The sequence below is a fragment of the Manis javanica genome, chromosome 2, assembly GCF_040802235.1.
Source record: "Manis javanica isolate MJ-LG chromosome 2, MJ_LKY, whole genome shotgun sequence".
Lineage (NCBI taxonomy): Eukaryota > Metazoa > Chordata > Mammalia > Pholidota > Manidae > Manis > Manis javanica.
In genome coordinates, this window is record NC_133157.1 from 135409654 (window position 1) to 135426845 (window position 17192).

Consider the following 17192-nt stretch of genomic DNA (forward strand, 5'->3'; position numbering starts at 1 on the left):
AACACGCGCTCGCCTGCTGCTCCGCATGCTGGGATGGACCAAGCGCGTCTCGCAACACCGCCGGGCCTTTCCTTGAACGCTTTATTATGCCCTAGCTGCGGAGCACCTAGAGCCAGAGGCCAGAGCGCCCGCGCGGCACCTCCCGCCGTAACGCGGCCCAGAGGGCCGCGGGTCAAGACCATGCGGGCATGGAAGCCGCGGAGTGGGGCGGGGCACGCTCCCGGAAGTGGCGCGTGACGTCGCCGTGCGTGCAGGCGGCTGCGTCGGGCTGCAGGAGAAGATGGCGGTGTCCACAGGTCGGTTCCCGGGCTGGGCTGCCAGCTTTGCCACTTCAGCCCGGCTCTGCCCTTCCGCTCGCTGCTGGTGGCAGGGCGCTGACCATGCGGGAGAAGCCGGAGTGCGCCCTCTCGGACTCCGGGCTCCTCGTGCAACGAGCCCGGGAGCCGGAGCTGCGGTCTGGCCCGGGACCGGCGCCCAGGGCCCGGGTCGGCCGTCGGGGGTGGTGGCTCGTGCTCGCGCGTTGGTTGCACGCCCGCGGGCTGGGGGCCGGGTGGTTCGCGCGGCACACACGCAGGGCTCAGCGGTGCCGGTCCCACTGTGGGGCGGAGGACGCGGTGTGAGGGCGAGGAGGTCCACGGTGGGCGAGTGCCCACCTCTCCCACGCAGGTGTTGGGGGTGAGGGGTGTCCTGGGCCGAGGGGGGGGTCCGGTCCTCCGGGACTCGCCTTGTTAAGGGGAAGGAGGAGAGGACCAGTGTGAAGAGCATCGTTGCTCTTTGTAATAACGGAGGGATAACCATTTACTTAATTGAATACGTGTTGCCTGCCTTCGTTTTAGTTAATCTTCGTTAACTACAGTGCAAACAAAGTAAAAGCACAGAGTCAGGTGAACGCTAATTGAAGAAAAAGTGATTTCTTAGTTAACGTTTTCAACTCTTCCGTCGTACTGAATACAGTGTTTGGTTTACTGTGAGCACAGACCTTGAAATTTAGTATTAACGGTGAGATTTTAGAAATCACACCATTTAAAAATGTTAAATTTTACTATATAAAAGTGTTAATGCTTTTGCTCTTTCATTTTCCAAAAACCATTGAAGCCAGATTATAGAATAGTGCGATTTAATATTACATACCATCATTGCTTAATGAAACCGATTTTCAAATCTCTGTGCTGAAATGGAAGGAATCAGTATATGCTGTGATTCGTACTTTTAAGGTAATAATAATACTTCAGGTTACATTCTACATACATACTATTGAAAAATTAACGTCTTTTGAATCCCAGATACATGAAATCTGTATTTTCAGTACAGGTTTTGTAGGTTATAAAACGATTTTAGTGTTGGGGAAAGATTTCAGTGTGTTTGAGGACAGAGCTAACTAGTAAAGCAAGGACTATTTAAAAAGTGACACCTAAGTGTTGCAACTTTAATTGCTGTAGTTACTATTTGAAATCGAGTGTGCTTGTGAATGGGGCTATGTCTTTTTTAAAGAGCTGTGTTTAGTACTGATAGTCTTGAAAATTTTATAATAAAATGGCATTTTAATTTGATTGATAGTTTTCATTTTGTGGATTGCATTGTTTATTTAAACGCGGTATTTTCCCTAACATTATACATAAGAGAAACTGTGGAAATATTTTTGGAAAGACCAAAATGTTAGATGTTACTAATTGCAGGTACTTTAAAAAAAAATTTTAGTATCATTAATCTACAGTTACATGAGGAACATTATGTTTACTAGACTACCCCCATCATGAAGTCCCCCATAAACCCCATTATAGGCACTGTCCATCAGCATAGTATGATGGTGTAGAATCACTACTTGTCTTCTCTGTGTTGCACAGCCCTCCCCATGGCACCCCCCACATTATACATGCTTATTGTTATGCCTCCTTTCTCCCACCCCCCCTTATCCCTCTCTTCCCACCCATCCTCCCCAGTCCCTTTCCCTTTGGTAACTGTTAGTCCATTCTTGGGTTCTGTGAGTCTGCTGCTGTTTTGTTCCTTCAGTTTTTTCTTTGTTCTTATACTGCACATATGAGTGAAATCATTTGACACTTGTCTTTTTCCGCCTGGCTTATTTCACTGAACATGATACCCTCTAGCTCTGTCCATGCTGTTGCAAATGCTAGGATGTGTTTTCTTCTTACGGCTGAATAATATTCCATTGTGTAATTGTACCACATCTTTATCCATTCATCTACTACTGATGGACACTTAGGTTGCTTCCATTTCTTGGCTATTGTAAATAGTGCTGCGATAAACATAGGGGTGCATCTGTCTTTTTCAAACTGGGCTACTTAATTGCAGGTACTTTTTAAAAACATGTTTAGTTATTTTTTGAGGACAAATATAAATTATTAAAGGAGTTGCTAATTATTAGCTTACTCACTGTACATTGGAAGCCTGTATTCTAGTTTTTATTTATTTTCTTAGGTATTATTGATATACACTCTTATGAAGGTTTCGCATGAAAAAAACAATGTGGTTAATACATTCACCCATGTTATCATGTCCCCCTCATACCCCATTGCACTCACTGCCCATCAGTATAGTAAGATGCCACAGAGTCACTATTTGCCTTCTTTGTGCTACACTGCCTTCCTCCTGATGCCCCCACACCATCCATGTGTGCCAATCATAATACCCCGGAATCCCCTTCTCCCACTCTCCCCCACCCCTCCTCTTTGGTAACCGCTAGTCCCTTCTTGGAGTCTGTGAGTCGTTGCTGTTTTGTTCCTTCCACAAATGAGGGAAATCATTTGGTACTTGTCTTTCTCTGCCTGGCTTATTTCACTGAGCATAATATCCTCCAGCTCCATCTATGTTGTTGCAAATTGTGGAATTTGTTTCTTTCTTATGACTGAGCAGTATTCCATTGTGTATATGTACCACATCTTTATCCTTTCATCCACTGATGGACACTTAGGTTGCTTTCATATCTTAACTATTGTAAGTAGTGCTGCAATAAGCATAGGGGTGCATATGTCTTTTTGAATCTGAGAAATTATATTCTTTGGGTAAATTCCTAGGAGTGGAATTCCCAAGTCAAGTGATATTTCTATTTGTAGATTTTTGAGGAACCTCCATATTACTTTCCACAATGGTTGAATTAGCTTACATTCCCACCAGCAGTGTAGGAGGGTTCCCCTTTCTGCACATCCTCACCAGCATTTGTTGTTCTTAGTGTTTTCGATACCAGCCAGCCTAACTGGTGTGAGGTGATATCTCATCGTGGTTTTTATTTGAATTTCCCTAATAATTAGTGATGTGGAGCATCTTTTCACGTGTCTGTTGGCCATCTGAATTTCTTCTTTGGAGAACTGTCTCTTCATATCCTCTGCCCATTTGTTAATCTGTTTATTTGCTTTCTGGGTGTTGAGGCATTTGAGTTCTTTATATATTTTAGATGTTAACCCCTTGTCGGATATGTCATTTACAAATATATTCTCCCATACTGTAGGATGCCTTTTTGTTTTGTTGATGGTGTCCTTTGCTGTACAGAAGCTTTTAAGTTTGATGTAGTCCTATGTGTTCATTTTTGCTTTTGTTTCCCTTGCTTGAGGAGATGCATTCAGAAAAAAGTTGTTCATGTTTATATTCAGGAGATTTTTGCCTATGTTATCTTCTAAAAGTTTTATGGTTTCATGATTTACATTCAGGTCTTTGATCCATTTTGAGTTTACTTTTGTGTATGGGGTTGAATAATAATCCAGTTTCACTGTCTTGTGTGTTGCAGTCCAGTTTTGCCATAACCAGTTGAAGAAGCTGTCATTTCCCCATTGTATGTCCATGGCTCCTTTATCATATATTAATTGACCATATATACTTGGGTTTGTATCTGGGCTCTCTAGTCTTCTCCATTGGTCTATGGGTCTGTTCTTGTACCAGTACCAAATTGTCTTGATTACTGTGGCTTTGTAGTAGAGCTTGAAGTCGGGGAGCATAATCCCCCCAGCTCTATTCTTCCTTCTCAGCATTGCTTTGGCTATTCGGGATCTTTTGTGGTTCCATATGAATTTTAGAACAATTTTCTCTATTTCATTGAAGAATGCTGTTGGTATTTTGATAGGATTGCATTGACTCTGTAGATTGCTTTAGGCAGGATGTCTATTTTGACAATATTAATTCTTCCTAGCCAAGAGCACGGGATGTGTTTCCATTTATTGATATCTTCTTTAATTTCTCTCATGAGTGTCTTGTAGTTTTCAAAGTATAGGTCTTTCACTCCTTCATTAGGTTTATAACTAGGTATTTTATTCTTTTTGATACAATTGTGAATGGAATTGTTTTCCTGATTTCTCTTTCTGTTTGTTCATCATTAGAATATAGAAGTGCAACAGATTTCTGTGTATTAATTTTGTATCCTGCAACATTGCTGAATTCAGATATTAGATCTAGTAGTTTTGGAGTGGATTCTTAAGGGTTTTTTAATGTACAATATCATGTCATCTGCAAAGAGTGACAGTTTAACTTCTTCTTTACTAATCTGGGTGCCTTTTATTTCTTTGTGTTGTCTGATTGCTGTGGCTAGGACCTCCAGAACTATGTTGAATAAAAGTGGAGAGAATGGGCATCCCTGTCTTGTTCCCAATCTTAAAGCAAAAGCTTTCAGCTTCTCGCTGTTAAGTATGATGTTGGCTATGGGTTTGTCTTAAATGGCCTTCGTTATGTTGAAGTACTTGGCCTCTATACCCATATTTTTAAGAGTTTTTCTCATGAATGGATGTTGAATTTTGTCAAATCGTTTTTCAGCTTCTATGGAGATGATCGTATGGTGTTTGTCCTTTTTGTTGGTGTGGTGGATGATGATGATGGATTTTCTAATATTTTACCATCCTTCCATCCTGGGAATAAATCCTACTTGATCATGATGGATGATCTTTTTGATGTTTTTTTGAATTTGGTTTGCTTATATTTTGTTGAATATTTTTGCGTCTATGTTCATCAGAGATATTGGTCTGTAATTTTCTTTTTTTGTGGTGTCTTTGCCTGGTTTTGGTATTAGAGTGATGCTGGCCTCATAGAATTGGTTTGGAAGTATTCCCTCCTGTACTTTTTGGAAAACTTTAAGGAGGATGGGTATTAGATCTTCACTAAATGTTTGATAAAATTCAGTGGTGAAACCATCTGATCCAGGCATTTTGTTCTTAGGTAGTCTTTTGATTACTAGTTCAATTTTGTTGCTGGTAATTGGTCTGTTCAGATTTTCTGTTTCTTTCTAAGTCAGCCTTGGAATGTTGTATTTTTCTAGAAAGTTGTCCATTCTAGGTTATCCAGTTTGTTAGCATAGAATTTTTCATAGTATTCTCTAATAATTCTTTGTATTTCTTTGGTGTCTGTAGTGATTTTTCCTTTCCCATTTCTGATTCTGTTTATGTGTGTAGACTCTATTTTTTTCTTGATAAGTCTGGCTAGGGGCTTATCTATTTGGTTTATTTTCTTGAATTACTGGTTTCTGCTTTCCTGTATTCTAGTTTATATTTCAGCATTCTCATTGTTATATTTTCATCCTTTTTTTAGGTTTATGAAATTTGAGACCTTAATGTAATTAAAGAGCATGTATCTCAGGCAGTTAATTGAGATTCTTTAATTATTTTTTAATTATTTTTATTTTGGTATTATTAATCCACAATTACATGAAGAATATTATGTTTACTAGGCTCCCCCCTTCACCAAGTCACCCCTACAAACCCCATTGCGGTCACTGTCCAGCAGCATAGTAAGATGCTGTAGAATCACTACTTGTCTTCTCTGTGTTACACAGCCCTCCCCATGCCCCCCCCATTATACATGCTAATTGTAATGCCCCCTTTCTTTTTCCCCACCCTTATCCCTCCCTTCCCACCCATCCTCCCTAGTAACTTTCCCTTTGGTAACTGTTAGTCCATTCTTGTGTTCTGTGATTCTGCTGCTGTTTTGTTCCCTCAGTTTTTCTTTGTTCTTATACTCCACATATGACTGAAATCATTTGTCTTTCTCCGCCTGGCTTGTTTCACTGAGCATAATACCCTCTAGCTCCATCCATGTTGTTGCAAATGGTAGGGTTTGTTTTCTTCTTATGGCTGAATAATATTCCATTGTGTATATGTACCACATCTTTATCCATTCATCTACTGATGGACACTTAGGTTGCTTCCATTTCTTGGCTATTAGAGATTCTTAAATTTTTAAACCCCTGAATTCTTAAGTTCTTAAACCAGTGCAATTCATTTTGAAACTTGCTAAAACGTTACCCCTTGTCATTTTCAGTATTTTTCCATTTATCCATTTTTTTACTTTACGTCAGTGACACAGTATTGTGGAATTGGGAGAGAGATCAGTTCAGAAGATGGTTTGGACTAAGTTTTGAAACTTCTAAATTGTGTTTTCTATTAGCTGTATTTTATATTGTTTGCTTCTTGGTTTGTGTGTGAGAGGGCGGGAAGAGTATTGTTTGTGAAATAATTTCAGATGTAAAATTAGATGAGCCAGATGGAGGTAAGGTGCATGTTTTTTATTAAGCTGAAATAATCTTACTGAAAGAAAAATTGGGGGAAAAATTCTAGTTAGATTGAGAACTTTTTAAAGCTGAGATATACTTTGCTTTACCATTTGGTCCTTAACTTTGCAGATGAGAAAACTGAGGTCTAAACAAATAGACAGTTTTACATAGTAATGGAGTGAAGTTTAGAATCCAGGTTCTATTACCCTTAGTTCTCTTTCATTTTTGAGGAAGCTCTGCATTTATCATATCATGAATCTTACTCCCTTTTAGGCTTGAGAGTGGCTTTCACACTTCTCTTTCCAGCAGATTCTTTGTTTCAGACTTTTAGATGCTTCTCATTGATAGAAGTAGAGTTGCGGTGGAGACCCCACTTTTTAGGTTTTTTTCTAAAGGGTTAAGTTACTTCTCAGGGTCAAGAGGATTTCTCAGGTAAAAGCTGAAGAAACACTACTCTAGGGAATAGAAATTTATTATTACTTTTTGTATCTGTGATTCACAAATTTAATTGGATCCCAGCACTAATAAAAGAATTAGTGTTAAAATGTGTGCCATACTTTAAAAAAAAATTAATTTTAAAGTTTAGAATAGTTACAGATTTACAGAAAATTTGTGAAGGTAGTACAGAGTTCCTGTAAACCATATATTGAAACCTCTGTTGTTGACATCTTACATTGGTATGGTATGATTGTTGCCATTAATTAACTGATGTTGACAAGTTTATTATTAACTAATTATTAACTATATTCAGGTTTGTTTAGTTTTTACCTAGTGTTAATTTTCTGTGTTAGGATCCCATCCAGGATACACTGCCACATGAAACATTAAAAATTTTGTTACACTTAAATATAGTGTTACACTGTGACTAGTCTCTGGATGCAGATGATTATAAAGTGTCATTAAGTAATGAAGAGACTCTGAAAAAATTTATATGTATGTATTTTGGTCTCTGTATGGATTATATGTATGGATAGTAGGTCTCTGTAAACCATATGGATGAAAAACAAAACCAAAGCAAAACCTAATTCTCCTCTTTAGAAGTAGACAGCATTGTGTATACTGGAACAAGGACTGGATTAGCAATGTGTTCGTTCCCTTGCTGCCCTGATAGATTACTGTGCCATGCTGGGCATGCCACTGAATCTCATAAGCCTTGCTTTCCCCATCCCTTCTGTGAAAAGGTGGACAACGTGATTTTGTTTTCCCCATTTTCAAGATGAAGATATTTGGTTTTGGGCAGAACTTGGGAGTAGAATAGAAGAGATTTGCATGTGTAAATCATGATATAGAGCTTGGGAACTAAACAATAGAAGAGCCCAACTGTAGTGGTCTAGTGTGTTTCTCTTTTAGTAGATCTCTCTAGGTCAGTTAGGAGCCTGAATGCTCTTGATATGTGTTTGCTCTTGATGATACGAATAATGTACAACCCTGCTTTATAGGCAGTCTTCCCTTTGCACAGCAGTACAGGGTGTTAGAAATAATCATGTAAACTGAAACTGTGCAAAGCACTCTTTAGTGAGAAAAATTATGATTATTCTGTGACCTTTGAAAATGTTTACTCAAACATTAAAAAAACTTCCTGTGGTTACAAGTGTATAGGAAAATGAAAAACAGTAAAACCAGTATTTGTTTTGTCACTATAATTTAAACATTGGAGACATTAAGAATTAGAGTGTTTTCTTTACAAAAAACTTGTCAAGAAGAGTTTGAAAATGTTTGCCTTTTTCTTAATTGTAAAACTTATGATGTGGCACAAACATCTCTATGTGTTGGTGAATTGTTACACTCCTAAGTTTGGATTAGCTTCCAGTATTTTATCCTTGGTGCTTTTAGTGTTAGGAAATGTCTCTGGGAGTTTCATTATTGTGAACTTACTTCCTCTGGGACACTCATCCTTTTCTTATAACCACTTTCCTCATTTACATTGAACAGCTCACCTTTTCAAAGTTCCTCTGGCTGTTCATATTGAGTGTCTCTAACCTTTCCTCGAAGGGTATTTTTTTTCTGTAACTCCATTTACAGTTGATAGATTTTGTTTCCAGGTTCCCAGTTTTTGTTTTCTTTGTTGTATTTTGATTTTTGTTGGCTAATTTCCTTTTTTGACTTTTTATAGAATCTCACATGGGTTTACCATTGGTAGGCAAGGAGGCAACACTACCACATGCTTTGCTGTCTTATGTGAACTGAGTAACAGATGTGCGGTGACCCATCACCAGCAGACTTTGAAAGCTGTGGCTGGCCAGTGATCAGGATCCTTATTTGTTATTTACATAGTGATTTCATGGACTGAAGAGCTAGTTGAAAAGTTTGTACTTTATGCAGTTACTCATAGTTGATATGCTATGGTAACTGAACTGTGTTGTTGGGGTGCTGGGGTTATTTAAAACTGTGGTAACTGAAAATTGTGAATATAGAAACCATGGAAAGCAAAGATTGCTGGTATTTGGAAACAGCACTTAGCAATTACTTGGGGAGCTGTTTGACACAACTTCAAAGTGGATATGAGGCAGGTAGATTAGAATAAATGGTATAAAATTCAGTGTTTAAAGTTTCTTTCAAAAGTAGTCAGTTTTTTTTAAGGAACTGATGCATTTGTAAGTAAATCTTTGACATGTTGAAAGATGGAACTCTAGGATGGGGTTTGGACATGATTTTTTCTTGTTTTCAAAATCCTTGCTGATTTGTATAAGAACAGATGTTTTCAGTTTAAGTTGGAGCTCAGCAAAGTTTCAAAGCACAGGAGAAAAGTTTTATAGGTCTTTACATATGTTGAAATGGTTCTAATGGAAAGTACATTATAGATCATCGAGGCTTTAGGTCAGGTTCATTTTATAGGTGAGCAACGGGAGATCTAGATACCAAATGACTTCCACAAGATTATTTAGGTAGATAGTGAATCTAGAGCTAGTTTCTTGATTTCAGGTTCTTTAATGCTCTTTCTATATCATTTTGTGGGAACGCATTTTGTTACATATATAAGTGCTATTAAGGATCAAAACAAGGCTTTCATAGAGTAAAAACACATATAACTAAAACTGCATGTTCTTTTTTTTTTCTTTTTTTCGAGAGGGCATCTCTCATATTTATTGATCAAATGGTTGTTAACAACAATAAAATTCTGTATAGGGGACTCAATGCACAATCATTAATCAACCCCACGCCTAATTCTCAACAGTCTCCAATCTTATGAAGCGTAACGAACAAGTTCTTACATGGTGAACAAGTTCTTACATAGTGAATAAGTTCTTATATGGTGAACAGTGCAAGGGCAGTCATATCACAGAAACTTTCAGTTTTGTTCACGCATCATGAACTACAAACAATCAAGTCAGATATGATTATTCATTTGATTTTTATACTTGATTTATATGTGAATCCCACATTTCTCCCTTATTATTATTATTTTTTAATAAAATGCTGAAGTGGTAGGTAGAAAACATAATTTAGTGCTGTAAGAGGGCAAATGTAGATGATCAGGTCTGTGCTATAGACTAAGTATTAATCCAAGCTAGACAAGGGCAACAAAACATCCATGGATGCAGAAGATTTCTCTCAAAACAGGGGGGGTGAGGTTCTAAGCCTCACCTCTGTTGATCCCCAATTTCTCACCTGATGGCCCCCCTGCGACTGTGCCTGTCTTAGATTGTTCCTCCCTTGAGGAATCTTACCCATCTCTGGCTAACCAGTCATCTTCCGGGGCCATACAGGGAAATGTAAAGTTGGTAAGTGAGAGAGAAGCCATATTGTTTGAAAAGGTTAGCTTTTTACTTCTTTGCAGATTTATGCCCTGTGGCTTCTATGCCCAGCATTTGTCTTGAGGTATCTTTACCACTTGGAAGAATTATGATACTCGGTAAATTCGATATGAGGCACGAATTCTACTAAAGGGTTGTAATTAGGAGGAAGAAGAAAAGCTATAGAAGTAGCAGACGGAAGAAAACATGGGAAGATTGATTATTTCTTTGACATATCTTCTTGTAGAGTAACATAAGCATGTATAGGTTTTAACAAACAACTAATTAAATTGCGTACACACATTAACATAATAGGAATACAGCTACATAACAAAAGCAGACCTACAATTACCAGCCATATCTAGTGAAACCAAGAAAACCAGTTAGGTGCCCTAGGCATTTGTGAAAACTTTTCAATGATATGATGGATATTGTCTAACTGAATTTGAATAGTTTGAGAAAAATCAGACAAATTAAAACAACCCATTCCTGGGGACTGTTCACATCCCATATGTTCTTTTAACAGTAGATAGTCTATAGTCGCAAGATTTTGGAGCGCTGCAACTTGCACTTCTCCTAATTCTTGTTTGAGTTCTGACAGTATAGATCCAGTCAAATTTGTTGTTTTACTGTATGCACAGGCCAGCTTAGACTATCTCCTTCTTCATTCCAATGGCAAGTCCAGGAACCGGTGGGATGAATGCAGCTACAACTGCAACAGCACCAGGATCTTTTTTGAAGTTTTTTTGATGATCATCTTCTGGAATGACTCTTCCAGAGGATGTTGATGTTGGAAGTTCTTCTTCATATTGTATCTTAATTCGTTTTCTGTGTAGCCAAATTAGGCTTTGATCCTCTGTATAAAGACAAACAAACCCTTTGCCCACACTTTCATATGACCTTCATACCATTGTGAAGAACCTATTGGAGATCACCACACAGGAACTGCTTTTTTTTTTTAAGAGAAAGGAATATTATCAGAAAAATGTACTTCCATAGCTGATCATCTGACACCCTTTAAAAGATCAAAATTAAGGATATGGAAAGCATGCATTAATCATTGATTTGCAGTTAGTTTTATCCTATCAGGGAGTAATCCCCCTTTTCTTTCTCTCTTTTTGTTTTGTTTTCATTAATCTACAATACATGAAGAATATTATGTTTACTAGGCTCTCCCCTACACCAAGTCCCACCCACAAACCCCATTACAGTCACTGTCCATCAGCATAGCAAGATGTTGTAGAATCACTACTTGTCTTCTCTGTGTTGCACAGCCCTCCCCTTTCTCCCACCCCCCACATTATGCATGCTAATCATAATACTCCCTTTCTTCTCCCCCCTCATCCTTCCCTACCCACCCATCCTCCCCAAGTCCCTTTCCCTTTGGTACCTGTTCTGGGGCCATTCTTGGGTTCTGTGATTCTGCTGCTGTTTTGTTCCTTCAGTTTTTCCTTTGTTCTTATACTCCACAGATGAGTGAAATCATTTGGTATTTGTCTTTCTCTGCTTGGCTTATTTCACTGAGCATAATACCCTCTAGCTCCATTCATGTTGTTGCAAATGGTAGGATTTGTTTTCTTCTTATGGCTGAGTAATATTCCATAGTGTATGTATATCACATCTTTATCCATTCATCTGCTAATGGACACTTAGGTTGTTATCTGGAGGCAGCAATCACAGCTGATGAATGATCATAAACATTTTCAGGATTGTTACTGAAGTGACCCCTTTAGGATATTTAATACTGACCCCTCCCCAAGTTTTTCCTAGGGTGCCTCTGGACAAGACTGCTATGTAGACCAGGTAGGAAGAACTTGGTTCCATGATTTATGGAACTGGGAAGACTGGGCAACAGCCATGTAACCTTGACTCTGTACTCTTTCCTGGGGTTTTGCGGTGGTTACTAAACTCCAGGGGCCTGTGGAAAAAGGCCATTCATCTCCATGACATCCTTGACTACACCTTTGAGTGATGGGCTGTTAAAAAAACAAAAGCTTTTAGGAGATGGAGCTGTAAATGAATATTGACTTTGGTTTTGGGGAGTTATTCTTTTCTATGATATTTTTTTGAAACACTTTAATTCAGACAATTCATGTACCATACAGATCACCTATTGAGAGTGGATATGACTCAGTGTTTTTTGGTATATTTACAGTTGTGTGCATCCTTTACCATAATCATTTAGAACATTTTTATCACCTCAAAACATGTCTGTGCCTTTTAGCTGTCACTGCCCTGTCCCCAACCCCATCCTGCCCTCCCAGACCATGACAACCACTAATCAGTCTGCTTTCTGGCTTTACAGATCGGTCCATGCTGGACTTTCATATGAGGGAATCATATGTGGTCTTGGGTGTCTGGCTTCTTTCACTTAGTATGTTTTCAAGGTCATCAGTGTTGTAGCATGTATCAGCATTTCATCCCTTTTAATGGCTGATTAATACCTGTTGTTTATGTATACCACATTTTATTTATCCATTCGTTGTTGAGGATTATTTCCACTTTTTGGCTGTTAGGAACAATGCTGCTGTAAACATGTGCACAAGTTTCTTTTTTTTCTTTTGGTATTAATATACAATTACATGAACAACATTGTGGTTACTAGATTCCCTCCATTATCAAGTCTCCACCACATACACCATTATAGCCACTGTCCATCAGCGTAGTAAGATGCTATAGATTCACTAGTTGTCTTCTCTGTGCAATACTGCCTTCCCTGTACTCCCCCCACCCCCCGCATTATGTGTGCTAATTGTAATGCCCATTATTCCCCTTATCCCTCCCTTTCCACCCATCCTCCCCAGTCCCTTTCCCTTTGGTAACTGTTAGTACATTCTTGGATTCTGTGAGTCTGCTGCTTGTTTTGTTCTTTCAGTTTTTCCTTTGTTCTTATACTCCACATGAGTGAGATCATTTGGTACTTGTCTTTCTCCACTTGGCTTATTTCACTGAGCATAATACCCTCTAGCTCCATCCATGTTGTTGCAAATGGTAGGATTTGTTTTCTTCTTATGGCTGAATAATATTCCATAGTGTATGTATATCACATCTTTATCCATTCATCTGCTGATGGACACTATTTCTTGGCTATTGTAAATAGTGCTGCGATAAACACAGGGGTGCATATGTCTTTTTGAATCTGAGATCTTGTTTTCTTAGGGTAACTTCCTCAGAGTGGAATTCCTGAGTCAGATGGTATTTCTATTTTTAGTTTTTTGAGGAACCTCCCTATTGCTTTCCACAATGGTTGAACTAATTTACAATCCCACCAGCAGTGTAAGGAGGGTTCCCCTTTGTCCACATCCTCACCAGCATTTGTTGTTGTTTGTTTTTTGGATGTTGGCCATCCTAACTGGTGTGAGGTGATATCTCATTGTGGTTTTAATTTGCATTTCTCTGATGATTAGCCATGTGGAGCATCTTTTCATGTGCCTATTGGCCATCTAAATTTCTTTGGAGAAGTGTCTGTTCAGATGCTTTGCCCATTTTTTAATAAGGTTATTTGCTTTTTGTTTGTTGAGGCGCGTGAGCTCTTTATATATTTTGGATGTCAACACCTTATTGGATATGTCATTTATGAATATATTCTCCCATACTGTAGGATGCCTTTTTGTTCTACTGATCATGTCCTTTGCTGTACAAAAGCTTTTTAGTTTGATATAGCCCCACTTGTTCATTTTTGCTTTTGTTTCCCTTGCCTGGGGAGATATGTTCATGAAGAAGTTCCTCATGTTTATATTCAAGAGAGTTTTGCCTGTGTTTTCTTCTAAGAGTTTTATGGTTTCATGACTTACATTCAGGTCTTATGATCCATTTCGAGTTTACTTTTGTGTATGGAGTTAGACAATAATCCAGTTTTGCCAACACCAGCTGTTGAAGAGGCTGTCATTCCCTTGTTGTATATCCATGTCTCCTTTATCATAAATTAACTGACCGTATATGCTTGTGTTAATATCTGGACTCTCTGTTCTGTTCCGCTGGTGTATGGATCTGTTCTTGTACCAGTACCAAATTGTGTTGATTACTGTGGCTTTGTAGTAGAGCTTGAAGTTGGGAAGCGAGATCCCCCCTGCCTTCTTCTTCCCTCTCAGGATTGCTTTGGCTATTCAGGGTCTTTTGTGGTTCCATATGAATTTTAGAACTATTTGTTACAGTTTGTTGAAGAATGCTGTTGGTGTTTTGATAGGGATTGCATTGAATCTGCAGGTTGCTTTAGGCAGTAAGGCTATTTTGACAATATTAATTCTTCCTAGCCAAGAGCATGGGATGAGTTTCCATTTGCTAGTGTCCTCTTTAATTTCTCTCAAGAGTGTCTTGTAGTTTTCAGGGATGTGTGCAAGTTTCTATACGGACATAAATGTTTTTCTTTTTTGGGGGGTTTATACCAAGGAGTGAAATTGCTGAGTCATATGGTAATTCTACATTCAATTGTTTAAGGAACTGCCAGACTATTTTCCAGAGGGAGATTATTTAATTTTCCCACCAGCTGTGTATAAGAGTGCTGATTTCTTCAGGTCATTACAAACACTGCCTGACTTTCTGATTCTAGCCATCCACTTGGTTGTGACATGGTATCTCATTGTGGTTTTGGTTTGCATTTCCCTGATGACTGATCATGTTGAGCATCTTTTCACGTGTATACTGGCCATCTGTATATCTTCCTTGGAGAAATGTCTTTTTCCATTTTTTACTTTGTTTTTTTTTTAATTGTTGAGTTGTCTTAATATATTCTAGATATAAGTCTTTTATCAGATATATGGTTTATAAGTATTTTCTCCCATTCTGTTGGTGGTTTTTTCACTTGATGGTGTCCTTTGAAACCCAAAAGTTTTAAATTTTGATAAAGTCAGTTTATCTGTTTGTTTCTACTTTATTAATATGTAAAGTCTGGCTTTGGTATGTACTTCATCATCTAGCTGGGTTTTGTTTTAAGAACAGTGCTGATGTATCCTAAGTTCCTATTAATGATCTGGATATGGTATTTTACATGACTACCTTATGACAGGAGTTGAAGTGCTGCCTTGACAGGTGTGAGGTTTAATTTTGCATTAAAAAAAAGTTATATAGCCAGACAGCAGGCATACTCCAAACAGCTTATACTTTGTAAATATGGTAATTATGCCATAGATCTTTCAGTGTAGTAATGGGCATGTTATTGAAAAGTACAAACAATGCATTATAACTTGGTGTACTGTTTGTTATTTATGCTGGTGTCACCTGCTACCTAAATTATCAGTTGTGATTTAATGACTAGTATTGATATAAGTGGTTATTTCCTGAGAGGAAATGTTTATGTTATGGAAAAGTTTTTAATTTTTTGAAGTCTTTACCTTATAAGCAGTGTTTTGGAGCGATGTTTACTTATTTTCTTTAATATGGTTTTCTGACTGTGCAGGCTAACTGTAGCTTCCTGAACTCATAGGAGAGCAGTTACACTCATTTAAATGCTTTATGTTAGAAGATAACTCTGCCATTCTTAATGTTTCAAAATTAAGAAACATTACTAGAAATTCATACTAGGGAGGAACCATAATATATTGTCTAACCTTCATCTACTCACTAGTTATTCTAAGGAAGTGTCCCTTTGTAGTTCTGAAATAGACATTGTTAACTGCTTTCCTGGAGAATATCAAGTAACTTCTGTATTTTTCTCTTGGTTTGTCTATCTCATTGAGATATCTATAGTGTATAGGAGCAAAATCTGCAATAACTTAACTGCACTGTATTTGAATATATCTTCTTACATGGTTGTCTTGACCACCACCAAGGCTAAAAGACATTGGGGAAAGGATTCTCTTTGTTTGTGTTCAGAATCAGCAACACCTGCTATAGGGCTGATAAATAAATATTGAGAAAGATTGAAAGTAAACATCTGTCATAAACTCATCAAATGTTTTGAGTTCCTCCTGTCATCATTTTCTTATGCAATGGTTTTCATATGTGATAAATAATGAGACAGTAATTGGCTCAAGTAAAATCTAGCTTTTCCCTTTTTGTATATTATAATGTTTCACTCATAATTTTGTTTTTAGTTTTTCTGAAGTTAAAGTGCACTAAAAGAATGTTATGTACAAATACATTAATTAAACACACTAATCTGTTACTTTCTCCGTATTTAGCTGAGTTTACTATATAGCACATAGACTTCTGAATGAATTACTCATACAACAACAGAATTTGTTGAAAGTGGCTGAGGCAGAGTGATTTTTGGCTGTAACCTAAAGAGTACCAGTAGCATAATTCATATTCTCCTGTATATAATATATTCCCCTATACCAGAGGATTGAGGTACGTGGTGAATTCTCTAATCCAGAAGTTTTTCTACTATGTTTGAAGATATAGTACAGATGCTTTAGATGTACATTTGGATTTTGTTATTTCATATTTATTTTTATCTACCATGTTTCACCAATTCTAAGGTACATCGTAATATCTGAAATGGGTATGTGTTGTATAGTTTAAGTGGTAATACTTTTTAGTTTCTGAAGATAATGGCCCATCATATAGTTGATGCTATCTTAGACTTGATGAAAGACAGTATTTACAAATCTATTAATAAGCACTTAGGTGAATATATAGCGGTTTAAAAATATTGGGTTCTACAACATGTTACCATATTTATTGACTGAATATTAAGTATTTGTTATAAATTAAATGCATTATGTTGAAATAATTTTTAGTCTCATGCAGTTTTTTGAAATATTTTATCATTAATACACATTAATATAATTCATATACTTAAAAATGACTTTGTGTAATGTTTTAAATACGTGAGAGAGTTTACCTGCATGTATGCAAATTGGCCTCTGTGTTTTTGCACTGCTTAACATTTTTGTCCAGATTAATTTTCCACCCACCTGTCTCCTGTTCATTTGTCTCTTGCTGGGTAACAACTTCAAAACTTAGTGGCTTCAGTGATTTATTCCTTCTTATGATTTGGGGTTGACTGCGTGGTTCTGCTGTTCTCACGCCTG

General features: G+C 37.7%; 1 protein-coding gene across 1 annotated transcript in view; it reads left to right on the forward strand.

Annotated features, from left to right (window-relative positions):
• The first annotated feature begins 212 nt into the window (after nucleotides 1–212).
• Nucleotides 213–17192, forward strand: part of UBE2V2 (ubiquitin conjugating enzyme E2 V2) — a 56498-nt gene continuing 39518 nt past the window's right edge. Inside the window, exon 1 of the mRNA XM_017678536.3 lies at nucleotides 213–296. Coding sequence (XP_017534025.1) covers nucleotides 281–296 — 16 coding nt within the window. The 5' untranslated portion in view covers nucleotides 213–280. The remainder of the gene's footprint in view (nucleotides 297–17192) is intronic.